This window comes from Eschscholzia californica, unplaced genomic scaffold, assembly GCF_041429995.1.
Source record: "Eschscholzia californica isolate CP2 unplaced genomic scaffold, dmEscCali1.0.p SCAF_6, whole genome shotgun sequence".
In the NCBI taxonomy this organism is placed as follows: Eukaryota; Viridiplantae; Streptophyta; class Magnoliopsida; order Ranunculales; family Papaveraceae; genus Eschscholzia; species Eschscholzia californica.
In genome coordinates, this window is record NW_028238483.1 from 44,110,617 (window position 1) to 44,130,914 (window position 20,298).

General features: G+C 35.9%; 4 protein-coding genes and 2 non-coding genes across 12 annotated transcripts; 4 read left to right on the plus strand and 2 right to left on the minus strand.

Moving 5' to 3' along the window:
* The first annotated feature begins 20 nt into the window (after positions 1–20).
* LOC147535441 (protein SGT1 homolog A-like) lies at positions 21–3,942 on the plus strand. Of its 2 annotated transcripts, XM_086648077.1 has the most exons (11): positions 21–106; positions 166–423; positions 637–706; positions 920–1,044; positions 1,355–1,517; positions 1,769–1,865; positions 1,995–2,060; positions 2,277–2,415; positions 2,650–2,735; positions 2,841–2,945; positions 3,644–3,942. In XM_086648077.1, the coding sequence occupies exons 2-11, from the start codon at positions 255–257 to the stop codon at positions 3,743–3,745; spliced, it is 1,122 nt and encodes a 373-aa protein (XP_086504203.1). In that variant the 5' UTR covers positions 21–106; positions 166–254; the 3' UTR covers positions 3,746–3,942. The 2 variants fall into 2 exon arrangements, with proteins under 2 accessions (XP_086504203.1, XP_086504204.1); XM_086648078.1 differs by lacking the exon at positions 21–106 and having other exon boundaries at positions 141–423; positions 2,841–2,862.
* Positions 3,943–4,142: 200 nt separating this feature from the next.
* On the minus strand, positions 4,143–10,275 carry LOC147535442 (RING/U-box superfamily protein). Of its 4 annotated transcripts, none has more exons than XM_086648072.1 (16): positions 9,725–10,275; positions 8,814–8,869; positions 8,421–8,486; positions 8,219–8,284; positions 8,034–8,119; positions 7,834–7,885; positions 7,494–7,565; positions 7,273–7,340; positions 7,139–7,187; positions 6,979–7,063; positions 6,787–6,888; positions 6,567–6,618; positions 6,377–6,428; positions 6,176–6,292; positions 5,243–6,091; positions 4,143–5,112 (listed from the first exon to the last, which is right to left on the minus strand). In XM_086648072.1, the coding sequence occupies exons 3-16, from the start codon at positions 8,442–8,444 to the stop codon at positions 4,372–4,374; spliced, it is 2,415 nt and encodes an 804-aa protein (XP_086504198.1). In that variant the 5' UTR covers positions 8,445–8,486; positions 8,814–8,869; positions 9,725–10,275; the 3' UTR covers positions 4,143–4,371. The 4 variants fall into 4 exon arrangements, with proteins under 4 accessions (XP_086504198.1, XP_086504197.1, XP_086504200.1 ...); XM_086648071.1 differs by having other exon boundaries at positions 8,814–8,886; positions 9,725–10,214; XM_086648074.1 differs by having other exon boundaries at positions 8,034–8,099; positions 8,814–8,886; positions 9,725–10,212.
* Positions 10,276–12,134: 1,859 nt separating this feature from the next.
* On the plus strand, positions 12,135–13,404 carry LOC147535443 (desiccation protectant protein Lea14 homolog). Its single transcript, XM_086648861.1, has 2 exons — positions 12,135–12,636; positions 12,922–13,404. The coding sequence occupies exons 1-2, from the start codon at positions 12,431–12,433 to the stop codon at positions 13,262–13,264; spliced, it is 549 nt and encodes a 182-aa protein (XP_086504987.1). The 5' UTR covers positions 12,135–12,430; the 3' UTR covers positions 13,265–13,404.
* Positions 13,405–13,777: 373 nt separating this feature from the next.
* LOC147535444 (serine/threonine-protein phosphatase PP1-like) lies at positions 13,778–16,688 on the minus strand. Of its 3 annotated transcripts, none has more exons than XM_086648858.1 (4): positions 16,264–16,688; positions 15,019–15,578; positions 14,716–14,925; positions 13,778–14,097 (listed from the first exon to the last, which is right to left on the minus strand). In XM_086648858.1, exons 1-4 carry the CDS (start codon positions 16,439–16,441, stop codon positions 14,086–14,088), a joined length of 960 nt encoding a protein of 319 aa, XP_086504984.1. In that variant the 5' UTR covers positions 16,442–16,688; the 3' UTR covers positions 13,778–14,085. The 3 variants fall into 3 exon arrangements, with proteins under 3 accessions (XP_086504984.1, XP_086504983.1, XP_086504986.1); XM_086648857.1 differs by having other exon boundaries at positions 13,778–14,190; positions 16,264–16,626; XM_086648860.1 differs by having other exon boundaries at positions 15,019–15,827; positions 15,965–16,601.
* A 3,371-nt stretch (positions 16,689–20,059) lies between these two features.
* Positions 20,060–20,133, plus strand: TRNAV-CAC (transfer RNA valine (anticodon CAC)). The gene has a single exon. It is a non-coding gene; the product is annotated as a tRNA-Val (tRNA).
* Positions 20,134–20,225: 92 nt separating this feature from the next.
* On the plus strand, positions 20,226–20,298 carry TRNAA-AGC (transfer RNA alanine (anticodon AGC)). Its single transcript has one exon. It is a non-coding gene; the product is annotated as a tRNA-Ala (tRNA).

Genomic DNA, 20,298 nt, shown 5'->3' on the forward strand with positions numbered 1-20,298 from the left:
ATAAAGTTGTATATACTACTATTTTACAAAACGTAATGTTTTGGGCTGATTGATACAACTACCGGATGTTCCTAGCGAAGGCTTGAACCTACCCGACAAATCGTGAGCATAAGTCGGACGGGATTGACTGACGAGACACTGTGGGCGCAGGAAATACCTAGTTAGGAATAAAGGTGAAAGACTTTGTTTGACTCATCTCTTTCTTTCTTTCTTTCTTTCTTTCTCTGTATAGAGTGAGTATAGAAGAGGAGGAGATGGCATCGGGTGATGATCTTGAGAAGAGAGCAAAAGAAGCATTCGTTGATGATAATTTTGAGGTAGCAATCGATCTTTATACTCAGGCTATTTCCCTCGATCCCATCAATAAACCACATCTCTTCGCCGATCGTGCTCAAGCCAACATTAAGCTCCACAATTTCACCGGTATCTCTCTCTCTCTCTCTCTCTTCATAGGAGTACAAAATTCTGACTTCAATTTCTGAAACAAATTAGGGTTTCTTTACTTACCGAGGAGTATTATTTTAGGTTTGAATAAAAAGTTGTTACTTACTCCTCCTATTTTAGTATCTTAACTAAAGATTGATTAAGAAGGGTTAGTAACTTAGTATCCTAATTAGGGTTTTTTTTTGTGATCAGAGGCGGTTGCTGACTCAAACAGAGCAATTCAGTTGAATCCTTCCATCGCTAAAGCATACTTACGCAAAGGGTTTGACTCCTCCTATTATACTTGTTTCATCTCTATGCTATGCTATGCTATACATTACGAGCCACAATTCAGTGCTAATTTTTACCTCTTCATGTGTTGTAGTTATGCCCTAATTAGTTTCACCACCTTCGTAGCTTCCCCTAATGTGTTTTCGGCTTCAAACTGTCCAATATAATTAGCTTTCTTTCTATCTATCTTGTCCCTACATAACAGAACTGCATGCATAAAGCTAGAGGAGTATCAGACAGCCAAAACAGCACTTGAAGCAGGTGCTGCCTTGTTACCCGCTGATTCAAGATTCACCAATTTGATCAAAGAATGTAATCAGAGAATTGCAGGTATGTATGTGCATTCTTGTATCGTAATTACTACTGTTTTATTATATGATTACCTGTTTTAGTACATTTTGCCATTAAGTCCACCGCTCATCAACACCCACCACATATTATCAGTTATTCTGTGATATCAGATAATTAGTCCATGTATAAAGCATATCAAATTCTATATATTAGATAATAAGTGAAAACATTCAAACGACTAGTGTTGATTTACTTCAGATGTTGATTAATGTATTCTCGAGAGAATCACTTGTTTTCATTGGACACCTATTATATACTTCAAATATCTTGATTTGTTATTCCAATTCAGAGGAAACTGGTCATCTATCGCACATCGCCCCACAGCACACTGTGTCTGCTTCAGTGACTTCCAGTTCGTCAAATGTAGCAACAGTTACTGAGAAGATCTCTGAGCCAAGCAGTGAGCCAAGCAGTGAGCCGGCAGTAGCGGCTCCGCCGAAAACAAAATACAGGTAACTGGGATTTTCAATTGTACTATTCTCATTTGTTTTATTTGTAGAGCACAACAGGGAGCTTTAGTACTCCAGAAGATGATTTCAGTGTTTGAAATTGCTTTTAAGTCTATAACATACTTAACCAGTATAATATAAGTTTCTGTCGACTTTTCATAAGTCATATTTCTTGTAAAAACTCTTTTGTTTTCACCGGTAGTTGCCTAAAAAAACGGCAGCATGACAGTTTGTTTTATCTTGCGATAATGCAGGCATGAGTACTACCAAAAGCCGGATGAAGTGGTTGTGACCATCTTTGCGAAGGGAATACCGCCTAAAAATGTGTCTGTTGAGTTTGGTGAACAGATAGTAAGTTCTCTAAGAATGAATATTATGTTATAACTAACCTTTGACTTAATAACGATGTCAAAAATTAGTGATTAAAATTTTTTAATGCAGAAACAAATAAATTTTACCTTATTTTTTTTTGCTTTGCAGCTAAGTGTTACCATTGATATCCCTGGCCAAGAGTTGTATCATTTCCAACCACGCTTGTTTGCAAAGGTACTATTTGTAGCGGAAATTTGTATATCTGTTAACTATTATGTGGTTCTTGAGATTTTTTTAAAATAATAGTATATTACTTCTTTTCTTCTTCTTTCATTTAAACCATCCGGTTCTTCAGGACTGCATATTCTGATTGTAACTTCATTTGTTACATATTCTGGTTGCAACTTCATTTATTCTTTTTCTGCTCATGGTTTTGCTGGTCGAGATCAGATAAAGACTGAGAGTAGCAGATATGAAGTAATGTCAACCAAGATTGAAATCCGTCTCGCCAAAGCTGAAGCAATTAACTGGACCTCGTTGGAGTTCACCAGGGGAAATACAGTTCAACAGAGACTCAATGTCCCATCAGGTATGTTTCGTTTATTGTGTTAGAACTTTTTCCACCGAACCATGAAATGATAATGTCAATTGTTTGGTTCTGATTTGATCATCAGCCATCAAACTACCTGCGCATCTGAAATGATTCAGATTCCAAGTCTTTTTTTTGTCTGTTATGATTTTCGCACAATTGTTTTTATCTACCCATAAAGATGAATTGTCTATTTATGTAGCTTCTAACTTTTTATTAAGTTCAACAATGCAGTCGAACAATCTCAAAAACCTGAATACCCGTCTTCGAGTCGAAAACCAAAAGATTGGGATAAGCTAGTAGCTGAAGTGAAAAAAGATGTATGCTTCTAGCTTCAATACTGTTGTCACAAGTTCCTCCCGTTAAAGCTAGAATAATAGTACTGATAAACTAAAAATATTTACCATTATGATTTCGTTTTTCAGGAGAAAGAAGAGAAACCAGAAGGTGATGCAGCTTTGAACAAGTTTTTCTCTGAAATATACCGCGATGCTGATGAAGATACTAAACGGGCCATGATGAAATCTTTCGTAAGTTTCAATTGACCCCTTTCGTGATTAGATCTAGTAGACTGAGTAATTAGCCTATAAACCTTCTCCAATGAATTTATTCATTTTACCTCTCGATGTTTCCCTTGGCGTAGTATGGCTACTACGCAGACCCGAGTCTAAGCAGTTACCGATATTTTCCCTGATTTCACCACCCAAAGAGCACAGGATTTGTTCCTGGTGAAGGCTCCACGGCCTGTAACTCGAGCCTTAACAGTTGCCTTTACTGCCCCTAACCCTAAGGGGCTTGAGGTTTTGTCCTAATGATATTTCCACCGCCAACAGACTCAAGCCTCAAAGTCACCAATATCGTTCCTGATTTTGCTGCCCAGACGCTAAGCTGGGCATAGGGTCTTATTCCTGGTAAAGGGCTCCATGAACCTGTATCTCAAAATGCTTGGTTCTTGCTAACTTCGAGTTCCTCACCTATAACCCGTGCTCCAACACCTTTCAAGTGAGGTGTCATTACGCAGCTAATAAACCGAATATAAGGGTCCTAATGTACTCTTCCCTGTTTAGAGGTGTTGTATCAAATGGGCGAATATGTTCCATAATATTCGGCTTAAACTGTTTCAAATCAATACGCCAGCATCACCCTATTTTCTCCGTTAAACTTTTTGATTTCTGTAAGTCTGTTTTCGGGGTTCATGTTATGTTCGTATGTTCGTAATGTTTTACAGGTGGAGTCGAATGGGACAGCTCTGTCAACAAACTGGAAAGAAGTAGGTTCAAAGAAGGTTGAGACTAGCCCTCCAGATGGTATGGAGCTGAAGAAATGGTGAATCTGTAATTGTAGGAGAACCTGGCATGATGGATTTGGTCAAGGGTGTCTAGGGTTTTTTGGTGGTTATTTCAGTTTGTTTTACCAAACAAGATTATCAATTATTGTTACACTACCTTGAATCCGATAAAATTGTATGGGGTTTTGATTGACATCTTCATCTTGTTGCTCTTAAGAAAGTTCTCTTTTTCTCCTAAACTCTCTCATCCCTCTCACAGAACTCATATGAATCTTTTCACATCTTTCTCTCTAACAAAATCGTTAATCTGTGGAAGTCTTCTTCTCAGAGTCAGATATTCTTTTAAGATGAATAGAAACAGTTCTCTTTCTTTGCTTCTTCTCAGAGCCAATCCAATGAGATGTGATTATGTACAAGAAATTGGTTGAACTGAAGAGTCTTGAGAGAAATTCAAAATTATGCATTTAAGTGACTGCCAATATGTGGATGTACTGTTAGCTGGAAAAACAGCTTGAAGTTTTCAACCTAATAATCCATACACACACTATTCAAGAACATGATTTTCTTTTTTTACAAGGATATCCATGTCTATATCGTTGTTAAACATACCTACCTTCCTAACTCTATCTGAAAGACCAGTACCCTTACTTCAAGATTGACCAGCCATCTCACAGCAGGTTGAAAGCCTCGTACAAATCATCATCGTCAATTATCATTGGGCAATCTGATAAAGTTGGCGCCTGAGCACTGGCACTGTTGGCAGGGAGTACTGGCAGTTGAGATGAAGCGGCGGAAGATGGTGGTGGTGGTGGTTGTGGTGGTCTGATACTTTGAGATGGTTGAGTTGGCTGAATTATCAACTGGCTTAAAGCTTCCGAATAAGCCCGACCTGATAAGCTCCCTCTCATTCTTCCTGTGGGTCGCCAGTTTTGCTCTGTTGGTAACTCAACTAAACTATCAAACCTCTGAACTGATTGATTTCCTACTCCAGAATTTGGTCGTCCGACTAGCTCCCCAATTAGTGCTCTGTGACCATCACCAGCCATTAACGAAGATCCGGGTCTAGTTGGTTGGAGCTGGACTGGTACTACTGGCATTGTTCTTGCTCCTGGACTATTTTGCGTAGTCGTTAACTGAGAATTTCTACTTCCTGGTGATGGGCCAACACCGGCTGGTGATCCGCCTTGAACGGGACGCATAGGAGGAAGATGAGGGGCTGGTCGAGACATTGTGGGTGGGCTCATCAGTTGGGAAACTCTGGTGTCCGGAGATTGCTGACGGAACGGATTTTGGTGGCCAGGAGAAGGCCTCGGAGAATTTCTGTACGCACCTGGAACTCGGCTTGGTGCTGGAAGACCAACAATTTGTTGAGCAGGTTGACTTGGAAGATGAGATCGACGATCCCAGTTCTGCAAAATTAAGCAATTTGGTATGAGGAGTCAGATTACAGAAGTACAGAAATGAGAAACATGCTTTTCGAATTAAAGAGATATGGGTCAAATGGGCAAAAACAAAGAGTTCTCTAGGATTGGATTAAACCTGCGCCATCTGCTGATACTGCATTGAAGAAGGAGACATCTCTGAAGCATGAATGCTGTTCATATTCGAACGCGAGTATTGCTGCGGGCTTTCTGTTTCAGCATTGGGTCCATCTACAGATAGTAGTAGAGTAGTAGAATTATTCGGCAAATAGGAATTCAAACTGGTTCGTGTCTGTTGCTGTGAATTTGTTGCTTGAGATGGGGCTGCAAGGGCCTGAATGGCCACTGGAGTTCTTGTCACATTCCTTGGTATAACTGGCCTTCGGACAATTTCATCGTTAAAGAATGTCTGTAACGAGTTATTTTGAACCTGAAATGGGCTTCGGATTAAAGAGTTTGAAGCTTGACATGTCTCGCGTAAATCCCCAAGTTCTCGATTATGTGCGGGAGAAACAGCATCTGTTAGCACAGGAGTCAACATATAATCGAAGGTAGGAGACTCAGAAATGGAACCCAATCTTGTACCTAGTGCCACTGCTTCGTCCGAAGCATTAGAACACGAAAAGTAAATTCCTGACCAGAAATTATCTTCAGTTTGGGTCTCTGATGTACTAATGAGTTTAATAGGCGACAAACTATGAGCAGTATCTTTAGAAGGTTTTCTATCTCCAATTTCACTAGTATCCATTGCATCATTTGCATAGAATCCCTCCGCTGTGAGATCCACAAGATTAGTAGAAGGAGCTGAGGAATTTGTAGGTTCGCCTTGGTTTGAATTATCTTCCTTGTTCATTAGGGCTATATCTTCTGATTCATCTGTAGAATCGTTAGTTTCTATCACGGGTTTCCAAGATCTATCTTCTGAGATAATCACATCTGTTACATTCTGTCCCACTTCTGCTAATATCTGAATTGGAGAAGTAAGCTTAGTCAAGCTTGTAGAAAGAAGAAAAATTTCTTAAAGATGAACGCATACATTAGAAAAGCTTACTTGAACCATGCTTCGATCAATACGTATATCAGTGTGGCAGACCGATTGGTTACACTGAGGGCATCGCCACGATGGTCTTCTAGAGTTGATTTTAGTGTAATTTTCATAATCGAAACACTGTCACGATGCAAACCACGAGTCAATAAATTAGAGAGAGAAACAAGAGAAGCGTTTACAGAAAAAATAAAAAATGATCTGGACCTGGTGATGTTTACAGAGATGCCCCTTAACTGGAGTTTTTATACGCCTAAAGCTGTGTTTCGATAAGAAAAAAACAGTTATGCTTAGATAAACCACATATAAATGAAGGGAACTGAACCTATAACTAGTCGCGAATACCGGATTTAGTTATTATGCAACAAGGTCTATGGAGAAGGATGTAATAGCTTACCTTATTGGACAATTAAGTGATATACGAGATGGTCCCTCGATAATCTCAGCATCTGACATGAGAAAAGGAAAAAAATATGCATGATAGATAATTTGAACTTCCGACAAAAAACAGATTCTTTACACATGCGGGCTCCAACTTTCTAGGTTATAAATATTACTTATCATGTCTTCGGCTTTTATCAAGGACCTCAATTTAGGGTTTAGCGTTTCATGAGTACCTGAATCAAGTGCAGTGGAAACTGGTCGAACGTAATCCTGTAACGCTGGGATATCGATTGATGATACCTCACTTGTAAAAGCAATGACGATAATAGTTTTGCCTGTAAAACAATGACATCCATGTGAACCAGCAGTATAATACTAAAGCATGAGAAAAATAAAGAAACGTATATTCAGATTCTCGAACAAACCACTGAAGTGCCCAACAGCTTGGAGGAGATTTGTTCCGTATTTAACCATTGTAGTCACATTTGTCGGGAACTGTGGCCCGTTATCCTACCACAAAAATTGAGTATGATAAGTAAACCATGACCATGACGATATGAAGACGGTATGAGGAACTGAACGAACCATTGAAACATTGGTCCTCCTTTCAATCCCTTTTCCGTTCAATAAGAAGCTACAAAATGAAGAGAAACGATAATCAAAATAAATTTTCAAGGAGTTTTCTCGACAGAGCTCCGAAGAGTAAAACAGAGTAATACTTCACTCTTGGTGGAGTTATAATACAGGATGATGTCTCAATGTTATCCGTTTGAGCTACAAATAATCGCTGCAAGAAGAAAAAAAGATATAAAACTTCACTTTCAGGTATTCCATAGGATTCATTATTTTATCTCTGACGTACTTGGTATGGAGTAGGGCAACATATTTTTCTGAAGGAACTAGGGTTTGATACACGAAAATTAACCACAGAGATGCTTACGATTTTTTCTCGTGCAGCAGACACCTTATTCTTCGTGATGTGGAAGTCAAGCAAATAAGCGCCAAATCCAGGCTAGAAAAACAAGAACAAGGTTAATGACAAGCTCACGGTTTAAATTCAAATCCAAGGAAGTCCAAAAATTTAAGTGTAAGAAGCAAATAAGCTCCAAATACAGACATCTGATAACACTTAACAATAAAAATGCGCTAATATAAATAGGAGGTTGATATGTGTAGAAAAAATTGGATACGAGGAGCACTTGCTAAGAGGAAAAAAAATTGAGGTTATTGAAGTGAAGAAGCCATCTTTGAAGCAGTAATTACGAAAGAGGTAATCTAACCTCGACTTCAACAGAAGCAAAAACATTATTCATCTTGATCCAGGGATAGAATCTGCAGAGTGAAAAAGAAGAATCTTGCCAATATCAAATATACTAAAATGGTACTAACAATTGAACCAGTAACTCCTTAGGAAACCAAAAGGCGAAAGGGAGAAAATATTTGTATATCTAAGTGAATAGAATCAAGATGAATCCCTTACCTGGGCAAAATCTCTGACATAATTTGAAGATTGTTTGGTTCACAAGCATCAGCAGGAGGCCCCGGACTGCAGAAACCCATCGCTAACTAATTATTCAAAACTTAAATGGTTAGAGAAATATGTTAATAGAGAGCGCTGTAATATAGCGGAATAAGAGAATACGTACAATAGAAATATTTACAAACCTCATTTGCGCGATTAAGAAGTTCATCAGCATCGTTAACCAAAAACCATCCACTCTTACAAGCACTCTATGAAAGTTGATAAATTAATGGTATCAATATCTAAGCACCCATTGGAAAAAAGCGCAAAATATTCAATATCATTCACAATTATTAGTCTAGATTACCAGATTGCAAGAAAAAAGTAATCACGGCCAAGATTTACCTTCACGGAAATCATCAGCATCATAATTGCTGCTTGAAGTAAGACTTCATTCTTATGTTGATAAACCTTAACGATACATTAAAAAACGTAAGAGTGAGAATTTCTGTTAACTGACAATCCCATCAGATCGATAGATGTAGAGATCAATTACAAAATTCACACAATTCTCAAACTATTTAAAGTACGGATCGATTAACACAAAGGTTTGAATAAAATAGCATATGGGTATGAGAATCTTTGTGCTAAAACAACGGATGTGGCTGTTCAATGACAATATCTAACTAGTATCAATCAAACTAATAACACGTAATGGCAACCTAACTAGTATCGATCCTGAGCTTCACCAAAAGTAGTGTTATGTGTGTAAACAAGTTGACAATTGAAAGAACTAACCTGTTTTAGAAGTCCTGGTAAATCATGAGCTCTGGCTGGAACCTCATTGTTTGCAACTGCATAGTCAATACCTCTGTATTCTTCAAAGCAAATTTTGTTACAAGCAAATAAAGAAAATGTATGATGCTTATAAAACAACCTATACTTGGGTAGAATAAAGGGTTCTTGTGAAAATAGCATATCATATAAACCGAATCATATAAACCGAAATGTGACAGTTTATATCAGACAAACATACTCGAACCCAAATCCAGGAGCACGCGTAAACGTGAAAGTGAAAAGATATCAAAGAACAAATGAAGGAGGAGAAAATAGACATAAATAATGTCATTTAACTGAAATGATAACAGGAATATGGTAAGTGGACAAACTTCATCAATTTGCCTACCCATACTCATATATCCTCAGTATTTCAGACAACAAAATGACATGCATTTTCAATCTTCAAATTGTAAGAAAGAAAGAAAGAAAAAACCCATAACTTGAAAAAACAAGCACCCATATCATCTTCTACATGCCCCACGAAAATCATTGCAAGATAATACCTACATTTATTCTTTAAGAATGTGAAATTGGGGGAGATTTCATGAAGGCTAAACAAACAAATGAAGTAAAAAAAAAACACTAATGTGAGTATTTGACAAGTACATAGGCAAAATCATCAGTAGAAAACAAGGTAAGCTACTCTTTATAAGATAAAGTTGCAAACTTTATAAGAATCCATGTTAATTTGGTAATGGGATTTGAAGATCATATCAATCTCATCCAGTACAACAACTTCACTAATAAGAACCCTAACTTTTCTCTACTAAACAATTTTTTTTTCCATCTAGATCAAACAAGTAACAACAGTTTTAGAGAGAGAGGGGGAAAGGGAAAGAGGGGGTTATATGTAAGAAAGAGTAAGTAACCTGGCTAAAGTGACACATAGATTGAAGAACTGACGAGAATCAAAACGCTGACCAGGACGAACAAGTCTAGCTAATCGTTCAGCTACAGCAGAAACACGAAATGAATTCATGAAAGATGGAGGGATTGTGTATCCTGGATCAAATGTGGTGGCGCCACCACCACCACCGGAAACGCCGCCGATAACAATGGTCGAAGAGGAGGATGATGATGTCATCCACCTGATCTAGAAAATTACAGTAGTTGGGGATTTATTCGGCGGTGATGATGCCAGCACCGGTTCTTCTTCTTCTTCTTCTTAAAACTTTCCTTTTTCACGACGACATCATTTGTTTTTTTTTTTAGAGAAGAGAAACAGAAGAAGAAGAACTGTTCCCGTTGGGAGTGTGTGTGCACACGTTTTCATGATGAAAAAAAAAGAAGCGTTGCTAATTCTGAATTAGCATCGGAATTTGTGCCGTGTCTTGAAGGCACTCACTCCTCCTGGTTTGTAAACCATACGGAGTAACATGGTAATATTAAAGGCACTCAAAAGAAATTTAGAGTCATGAACGTCTTCATCTTGTCCTTTTATTTTTTATTAATGAACCAAACGCAACCAGACTGAATTTAGCCCGTGGATCGTTTGATCGGCTTGGCTTTGACATATAATGGTCGACAACTAATTGGTTGACTTTAGCATCGGCCTGAAATGGTCGACAACCTACTGCTGCTCTTTTGTAGGGACATATTTCTTCTTTATTCATTTCCTTTTTAAATGTTTTTGTGTGTGGGATTAATACTAGAATTTAGGTCCAAGTCAAAGAGGATTGGAACCGAGACAGCCTTTAACAAAATCTGGTTATATCCACAATAAATCTTGATTCAGTACAACCAACTACATTATATTATATTATAGTAAATAAAAAACTGGCTCAGATTGGCCGAAAATAATCCAAAATTTGAACCTAATATTAATATGTTTACAATGAGCCTGTTTCCTTAATATTGCAAGGGATCATGCATGGGCCCGCCTGTTGCATGTTAGAACCTAATACTTTAGTACGATCCTTTATGTGTTAGGACGATAGATGAATGAAAGTTGAAAATGACTTACCCAAGTACAATTACTTTGACATGTAGTCCATTTTTTGGTGTACATCTCTTCTTAAGTCTACTCTTCTTTTTTTTTTTGTTGAAAGAAGTCTACTCTTCTTCTTCTTTCAACAAAAAAAAAAAATGTCTACTCTTCTTAAGTCTACTGTATCACCTTTCAACACACAAAAAAAATGCCTATTATATCACAGCACAAAATTTCAATCATAGTAGTTTATCATAGAAAATAAAATAAGAGTGATATTTTGTTAGAATTTCATAGCCGAATCCCAACACAATTACGTAGGCGGACGATACTGGAGAAAGAGCACTTCTTTCTAGACTGAAAAATAAAATTTTGATTTTACTCTCTCAATACTAGTAGGTAATTTGAATTTACCTCCTTAGAGTTTAGTGATTGGAAATTAAGTCTACCCCCTTTAACTTACTATTTTTGTTAAGAATATTAAGACGATATTTGATTTCAGTAATTGTAATACTTTATTTTAGTGTTCGATCGGAACCGTCTTACCCGTAGATTATTTAAGGTCACTGTTTTGGGGGAAGCAGAAAAGTTTCTGGGGAAGACAGTGGAAAACAAAACAAAAAACTTAAACCAAACGCACCTTATCTCTCGTCTCTCTCTTCTCAACCGACCCTCTCTCTCCGGCCACCGCGGCCAACTCTCTCTCTCCTCTCTCTCCGGTCAGCCACCGCGGCCAACTCTCTCTCTCTCTCATCTCAGTCTCTCTCTTCTATGTATCTCTCTCTCTCTCCAGGGCGCCCAGGCCCAAAGCAACCAAAGCGGCTGCTTTGGGCCTTAACCTACCAGAGGGCCTCTCTCATCGTGTTTATGGCGTAGTCTGTTTGTATTAAATAAAATTATAACTAAAATGTTTGCAAGAAATGAGCAATAGCTCAGTGATTAAGATGTTTAGTAATAAGGTGGAGGTGAAGTGTTCGATCCCTCCTTGAGACATTATAAAATATTTTTTCTATTCATTTTTGCTTATATAGTAAAGAGCAAATCCAGAATGATTGGGCCCACCCTGTATCTCTCTTCTCACTCTCTCTCTCTCTAAGTTCCGGCGCGAAAAGAAATGGTATGAGGGTTCCAACAGAGTTAATCTTGGTGAGAAGGAAAATGGTGGAAGAAGAAAATCAAAACACAAGAAGTGTGTAGTGTTATGAGAAAACGAAAAAAATTGTTTCCACTCAAAACTGTTTTCCCCAAAACATCGACCTTATTTAATTCTAATTTTTTTTTAGGCTGAACATGACTCTTGTATTTGTTAACCAAATTAGTAAGTAGAAAAGGATAAATTTCATAAAAAAAAAGAAGTAGAAAAGGATAAATTTGAGGGGTAGACGCAAATACTAATTAAAATGAGAGGTAAAATAAAAACTAACACTTTTGAAGATCAAAAGATGCCAATATGGACGAGAGGATTATACCAAAAAAAGAGATAATTAAGCATTTATATATAGATTTCCTTGAAAGACTTTCTCAAACCCACCCCCACATTTTCCTCTATCTCTCTCTTTCCTTCTTCATCTCAGTTTTTTGTTTAGATTGGCCAACCGACCATTCACAGAGAAAATCTTAGAGAAAAGAAGAAGAAGAAGAAGAAAAAATGGCAGGATTAATAGATAAAGCAAAGAACTTTGTAGCAGAAAAAGTTGCAGAAATGAAAAAACCAGAAGCAACAGTAACAGATGTTGACTTGAAGAAATTTAGCAGAGATTCAATCACTTTGAACGCTAAAGTCTCTGTTACAAATCCTTATAGCACTTCTATTCCCATCTGTGAGATTTCTTACGTTCTCAAAAGCGATACCAGGTGATCTCTTTTTCAAATTTTCTTTCCATTTATATCATCATCTGAGTTTAATTCATTCTTTTTTCTTATTAATTTGATATGATTCACTTTTTCTTTCAATAAAACTAGAAATCAAAACATGGGTATGATCTAAATAATCATCATATATAACAGAGTTTGAAAAACAGAGTTTGAAAAATAGAGTTTGAAAAACAGAGAGGGTCGAGTTTCGAAAAGATTGATTTTTTTTTTGTCTAAGATTGATGTTTAATGATCAATGATGTGGTTTTGATTTGTGGGTAATAGGCCAATTGCATCAGGGACAATTCCAGATCCAGGATCAATTGCCGGAAATGGGGTGACATTACTAGAAGTTCCGGTGAAGGTTCCTTACGGCATTTTGATAAGTTTAGCAAAGGATATTGGTAGAGATTGGGATATTGATTATGAATTGGAATTAGGGTTGATTATTGATCTTCCTCTGTTTGGTAATATTACTATTCCTTTATCGACTAAAGGTGAAATCAAACTCCCAACTGTTTCTGATTTCTTTAGAGGAGGTTCTTCATCCAAGGATGATGGTGATGATGATAAAGATGATGAAAAAGTGAAAGTGATTAAAAAGGATGCAAAAGATGTTGAGATGTAGTTCTGTTGTTGCCCTAGTTTTTCATTCTCTTGTTCTTGATCATTATGGGAAATTTATTTGTGGACTTTCGGTTCTAGCTTCTTGTTTGTACCTTTGTTGATTGAATAAATTTTTGCAAAAAATAAAGGGTAAATTCTCTATATTTTCTAAAAAGGGCGATCATTATAATTTGAATCATATATCATATATGGTGGGGAATAATACTCTTAATGCCACCCTTTTTAATCATTAGATATAGGACAACCGTCGATCACCTCCTCCTAGTGTACTGGAAGGACATTCAATCCACAATATGGGGTCCCAATTCGATCTCTAACTGCAAATCAAAGATTTATTGAATTGAGTTTAAATAAAGTTAAGTTTTAGACTCTTAGATTGGCCTTCAAGAGTTTAAATTTAGGCATGAATGCCTTGTAATGACTATGGTAGCTCATATCTAGAGAATAGATAAGACCACCCTAAAAAAAATCAAACTCATAACCTCTTGCCCTTTTAGAAGGGTATCCAGCCAACTGAGCCATAAGTTGATGTGTATTCTTTCAAGTGCAAATTACAAATAAAAAGCCCACCAAGTTGAATGAGATGATCAGATGTTGTTTCACACAGTTTCATCAGCCTTAAATTACAACATTAGAAGGCTGGGGGGGGGGGGGCACAATATAAATATAACTTCTAATGAGAAAAGAAAAACAAAAAAATCCTGCCATGTAAACATAGCTTGACAAAATCTGTCCAAAAAAGCACATATACGATGTTTTCAGTTTCTTCGATCTGTAACCTGTGTGTGTCTTATGCTCTTCCATTATAGGGTGCTGAATTTATCATCTCTTTCCCTGAACGAGATGGAAACGAGTAACCTTTAGCTACATTTCGAGACATTGAGTAAAGAACTTTTCCACCCGAAAGAAATTACAAGGAATTAGGACCTGCAAGATGCAGGCATTAAGCTAGGAAGTGTACTCGGTTGTATCTTAATATAAACATATCCTGAATATAAATAACAAAACAATACTTTTTTTGTTTGTAAATGTCAGCATACTTTAACGGGTATGACTCCGTGTCTCGAACCCTTGACCTATAGGGTGGAAACCAACTTGGTAACCACTCCAACCAAAGGTTGTTGACAACGAAACAATACTTTGTTGTATCATACTAAACATTACCTGGTTGTTTCGTTACCCTCGTACGACCTGGTTATGTCAAACATTTACTTTGGGATAAACTATTAGGCTAATCTCAGAGAACCCCAAATGGGCAGAAATCAGAAGACATATTTGAGCAAGAACATCCTAAAATCACATCCTAGAATGATTATGATAATAAGTTTTTCTGTAATGATAACAGATCAATGGAGAAACATTGGTCTTCAAGCAAAGATATCTAAAAACAGTGGGGTGTAGTTTTCGTCTAAAAAAAGGATGGAAATTTTGAAGAATTGCAAGCTTTCGTACCTTATGTTGTGGTGGTGTTCCGGGTTTAGACAAGTGGCCGAACCCTTTGCCTTTCTTATCAGTTGGCTTCAAGATCTGAAATGAACAAGTCAATGTGTCATCCACGCTCATCATAGCACCGGCATTGTCAAACTCTCCACAATAATTCGGGGCAGAAAATATCGTCACCAACTGTCTTTTTGCAAAGAATTCGTAACCATCTTCCACAACCTGATAATTATTACACTCATTAAGCAATTTCCTGACATTCGACTGACGAACCAAAAAAAAAAGAACAATATAAATTATGAAGTAAAAGTTTACTTGATGAGCTCTGCATATAAGATCGAGATCAAGTTTCTCAAGGAATTCACCAACTTTGTCAGCCCCAAACGTATAAGACACACCTCTATCATTCTCCCCCCAGCCTTCAATATCTTTATCTGGATCAGCCCAAAGTAGGTCACAAAGAAGACCTTGATCTGGTACATCTACAGGACGAGCAATGTTCCTAATCTGATCTAAGTTCTTCAAATCAGGAGATAATCCTCCGTGCATACATAAGATCTTTTCGTCAATAAGAGCAGCCACCGGCAGGCAATTAAAGCAGTCAGTGAAAATCTTCCAAAGGCGGACATTAAACCTTCTCTTGCATTCATCATAAAACCCGTATATACGGTTAATCGATGCACATTCATGATTTCCTCTAAGGAGGAAGAAGTTTTCCGGGTATTTGATTTTGTATGCAAGAAGAAGGCAAATGGTTTCTATGCTTTGTTTACCACGGTCGACATAGTCACCAAGGAACAAGTAGTTTGCTTTAGGAGGCAAACCTCCGTATTCAAATAGCCGGAGAAGATCAGAATACTGACCATGGATATCACCTGAAATGGAATAAAAAGACTCAGATACGACCCAGGTGGTGAAAAAAACGAGGAGTCCATTATTCATTTGGAAAGATATATAATTAGATTTTATGTACATTAGTCTCAGAAAATAAGGACTTGAAGATTTGACACCGAAAGAAACACCGCAACTCTTTCTTATTAGAACAGTAACTCAAAGCAAGGTGAATTACAGAATGCATGCATCTTACTAATGTGACAGCTTCAATCAGACAGAGAAAACCCAAACTGAAGTTTGGCCAAATTTCACATTGAGTCACATACAAAGAATTTGTCTTGGCCAAAGGTGAAGATCGTAAAGTCTATGGGAGTTCAACTCAAAACCCAATACCAATGTTAAGTTCTAACAACCAATACTTACCCACCACGACTAATAGGTAACCCTTGATCCGTATACAATATATAAAAAATATATATATTATTGCAAGTCTAGAATGTAATGATCATAAATTAGTTTTATCCTTTGATTACCCATATTTATCTCTATATGCTAGCTAAACCCACCATTTGATCCATTTGCTTTTAAAAAAAAAAAATTGAAACATAATCATCAAATAATAAAATTAAACAATAAGCATAAAAAAGAAGAGCAAAATTGATACGTCAAATAAAAGTGTATGAAGAAATTTAGGGTTTTTTTTTTAGTATGGGGATTATATATTACCACAAATCTTGATAGGAGCTTCAAGTTCAAGAAGAATAGGTTGAGTGATAAAGATCTGTTTAGAAGAAGCACAAAGTTGTCTAATTTCTGGTTCAGTGATTTGAACCTGTTTAGGGGTTCTTCCATTTTTAGCTTCTAAAAGCCTCTTTATGATATCATCCAATAAGTTTTCATCCATCGCCTTCTTCAATTAATTGAAATGGAAGAAACTCAGGTTGAGTGAGATTCCCGCAGGCGACTGAGCGACTGAAGAAGAAGAAGAAAGAAAGAAACCCTAAACCCAACTTCAACTCTACTTAATAGTTCTCTCGGGCTCTAAAGTGAGTGATGATTAAGTCAATCCAAATTATTGGAGTCTGCGTGAATTAGAGAAGAAGGAGAAGAACCCTATCTACGTGGGAAGGTTGACCATGGCACGTGTGAATGATGATTAAGTCAACTCTTGTGATGATGGATTCATGGGAATGGTGGTCCTACACTCCTACTGTAGTACCACTGTCCTAGTGGAAATTAGAATTGAGATTCATGTCTACAAAATACTAGGGATAGGCTTTGTGAGTTTTTTTTTTAATAAAGTTGTTTTGATTCCATATACTTAGTATATTGTTCTTGTAATATTTTAACAAATATACAAGATTGAGAGAAGTTTGTGTTCTTCGAGCTATGAACTCAGCCAATATATTATCCTTTCTAGCAACCCGAACAAAAGAAACATAAAGAAACTATATGTATAGTAGATTTGATTGATGATTTGGTAGGGAAATTGTTGCTTGTTATGAAAGAGAGATATATGCATGCGAGATTTGATGGATGATTTAGTAGGGAGATTGTTAACGATTATCAAAGAGATGTGCATTTGTGTTTCCATATGTGTCACAGGGTGTATATAAGGTCTGATGTATTATTAAATATAGACCAAACGGATATCCAATCTTTCATGATAGATTTAATCAAATCTAGTGTCGAAGCGAAACCAGATACAACGTGTAAATCTATTATATAAAACAGAAGGCAAAACGATGACTGGGACAAACATCCTTATTTAATTATGTATATTGTTTAGGAGTCCCTCTCAAAATTTAAAATATAGTCCTTCGTAGAAATAAAGTTACTTGTTTAAAAAACAATAATCCTTCCTTCTTAGAAATTAAAATCATTTTTTAATAAAGGATATTATCTAGAAGCCCTTCTCAAAATTTAAAATATAGTCCTTCGTAGAATAAAAGTTACCTATTTAAAAAATAATAATCCTTTCCTTCTTAGAAATAAAAATTCTAATCTAAGAAAAAAAGAAACAAAATAAATTTCAAGAGTTCAAAAAAGAAATTAAAATATCCACGTCTTAATAAAATAATAACTAATTTAAGAGAAAAGAAACAAAAAAATAATAACTAATAAAAATCTCTCTCTCTCTCTCTCAATAAAATATAACAATAAATTTCATAACATTTGATTGATACAAGTTATTATTTATTAAAAATAAAATATAACAATATATTGTCTAGAAGTTCTCAAAATTTAAAATATAGTCCTTCGTAGAAATAAAGTTACCTACTTAAAAAACAATAATCTTTTCCTTCTTAAAAATAAAATAACTAATTTAAGACAAAAAAGAAACAAAATAAATTTCAAAGGTTGAAAAAAGAAATTAAAATCTTTCTCTCTAAATAAAATAATAACTAATTTAAGAGAAAAGAAACAAGAAATAATAACTAATAAAAATCTCTCTCTCTCTCTCAATAAAATATGGTTGCCAATACGTGGACAACCAAATTTGTTATGTGGACAAAACTTTTTGGTGGGTGTAAATATAATATATTAATTTAAATGGACAACCAAATTTCTTTCTCTCTCTATACTTCATAGCCTTTACCGCCATCATCACCATGAGAGTGAGGAATAAAAACCCTTTGTAGAGCATCATTCATGTCTATTAGACTACCTATTCCTTCTCCTCTCTGTTTATGTGAAACAACTTGGTGGGGATATAAGGATTTAGATATTTTAGGATGTCTTCTTCCTACTTACTTGGTATATGGGGTTTGAAAATCAAATCAAACATATTTACTTACGATAAAAAAACAGGTTAATTTGTGGAAGTGTAGTTTGTCTCTCTACATTATATCATGATTTGTTCCTCCACCGGTTTACTAAGCAGAAAACTATAAAAGAAGCAAAACAATAAGACGAACGGATGAATAATGAGTTATTATTCTTACTAGGATTTTAATAGATTTTTTATTCATCAAATTATAGAAACAAATATATAGATAATTAGGGTTTTTGTTGTTGTGCAGTCTTGATTCATCAAGAGAAATACCATCAAGGAGATGGTTGTTGGGTGGAGAAAGCATCAGTAAATTATGTGGAAGAAATTTACAAGAAATAAATTGTCCTCTTTAAAATTAGTTATATTTCAACCCAATGTATTTGTCCACAGAAGAAATCTGTTTGTCCATATATTGTCCACCTAAAATATAACAATAAATTTCGTAACATTTGATTGGTACAAGTGTCCGTGCCCTAGGGCACGGGATATACCCTAGTGAATAGTATAAAACCAAATTCGTATTTGTCTTTCACAAGTCATCGTTCTTGTAAGTCAATCCACACAAGACAAGATCTAGTCACTATTGCCTTTCAGAAGCATTGTTATTTAACACTAAATTTCCGCCCGCGTCCTACGAACGCGACAAATTCCTCTTGGCTAACGTCATAACATTTTCAGATTCTTCCTACAAATTAAAATCTACGATAATTTTAGAGAAGAGAGAATTGCAGAGAATAGAGAGAGAAATATAATCTTATGGATATTGTAACTTATTCAGATTCCACGAACAGACTAATTTAGTGGGAAGATTTATTAAAGAAATCATGAGAGAGAAAAGTAGAGCAGTAGTTATTTTAGGGACATCATAACCGTATTTTAAAAAAATAATGACACTATTACCCTTCTCTTTTGAGTTTATTTACATAAAGCAGGATTTATACCAGTCGACGGATGTAATCTCTATTAAGCTCCCAACAAAAATGGACGGTCAAACTTTTCCAAAATAACCGACTGAGCTGTTTTTATATATTAGATTTTAATGTCGTGAGACTCTAAAGTCGACATTACAAGCATTTTGAAAATTAGGTTTCTATAAATATATTCTATTATTAACATAATAAATAAGTTTCAACAAAATAACATAATAGACAAAATGTGGTTCACCTTGTAAAGGAGACCATACACACTTTTAATGATAGTTTCAAATCCACAAGGCTCTAAACTGTCAAAAAAAATTTAGAATCAGTGTGGTTAAAAAAGTTGATTCACAATCGTCATTGTTTTGTGGACAAATTACTTACTTGTTGATAGTAATTAGTAAAGTTGTGAATTCTGTATTACACAAATGTATCATTATTGTTATATAGAAACATTTTCATATCATGAGATGATATTGTAGGATTTGTCATCTTCTTTATCTCTCTTTGTCCAAATTATAAACAGGGTCTAAAAAGAAACATAATAGTACTAACCGTTTCCATACTGACATCTAAAAATTAAAGATATCTAGAAACTTCCTAACTGATTCGAAGTTTACTTTGTATTTGTATCTTTGTGTTAGACAAACTATTACTTTCAAAAGTAATATGTGATTTCTTTTGTTGAAATAATACTCAGATAAACATATGTGATCATAAAATTTATCGTGGACACAATATTTTGTCTCTTGGACTATTTAATTAATAAAATGTTAAGTATGTCTCCTCAGATGTTCTAATATTATTAGTGAACAGTTTAAACTCAACTGTCTGGGTGGTGTAGTCGGTTATCACGCTAGTCTCACACACTAGAGGTCCCTGGTTCGAACCCGGGCTCAGACATTCTTACCTTTTATTTTTCGCATCACTTTGCTAATGTCAGTTCCAGTCAGAATTAAGTCACATATCTATGTAACTACATCACCAACGTCTAGGGGGATGTAGCTCAGATGGTAGAGCGCTCGCTTAGCATGCGAGAGGTACGGGGATCGATACCCCGCATCTCCA

Excerpts from the sequence above, each read along its gene's own strand:
- LOC147535441 (XM_086648077.1), top strand. The coding sequence starts at position 255 with ATGGCATCGGGTGATGATCTTGAGAAGAGAGCAAAAGAAGCATTCGTT. Across the intron at positions 1,866-1,994 it reads TTGAGTTTGGTGAACAGATA|CTAAGTGTTACCATTGATAT; the intron begins GTAAGTTCTCTA and ends TTTGCTTTGCAG. Across the intron at positions 2,946-3,643 it reads GGGCCATGATGAAATCTTTC|GTGGAGTCGAATGGGACAGC; the intron begins GTAAGTTTCAAT and ends AATGTTTTACAG.
- LOC147535442 (XM_086648071.1), bottom strand. The coding sequence starts at position 9,939 with ATGACATCATCATCCTCCTCTTCGACCATTGTTATCGGCGGCGTTTCC. Across the intron at positions 7,566-7,833 it reads TTGCTTCTGTTGAAGTCGAG|CCTGGATTTGGCGCTTATTT; the intron begins GTTAGATTACCT and ends TTGTTTTTCTAG. Across the intron at positions 6,429-6,566 it reads TCACTTAATTGTCCAATAAG|CTTTAGGCGTATAAAAACTC; the intron begins GTAAGCTATTAC and ends ATCGAAACACAG.
- LOC147535443 (XM_086648861.1), top strand. The coding sequence starts at position 12,431 with ATGGCAGGATTAATAGATAAAGCAAAGAACTTTGTAGCAGAAAAAGTT. Across the intron at positions 12,637-12,921 it reads GTTCTCAAAAGCGATACCAG|GCCAATTGCATCAGGGACAA; the intron begins GTGATCTCTTTT and ends TGTGGGTAATAG.
- LOC147535444 (XM_086648857.1), bottom strand. The coding sequence starts at position 16,441 with ATGGATGAAAACTTATTGGATGATATCATAAAGAGGCTTTTAGAAGCT. Across the intron at positions 14,926-15,018 it reads TTATATGCAGAGCTCATCAA|GTTGTGGAAGATGGTTACGA; the intron begins GTAAACTTTTAC and ends AATAATTATCAG. Across the intron at positions 14,191-14,715 it reads GAACACCACCACAACATAAG|GTCCTAATTCCTTGTAATTT; the intron begins GTACGAAAGCTT and ends TGCATCTTGCAG.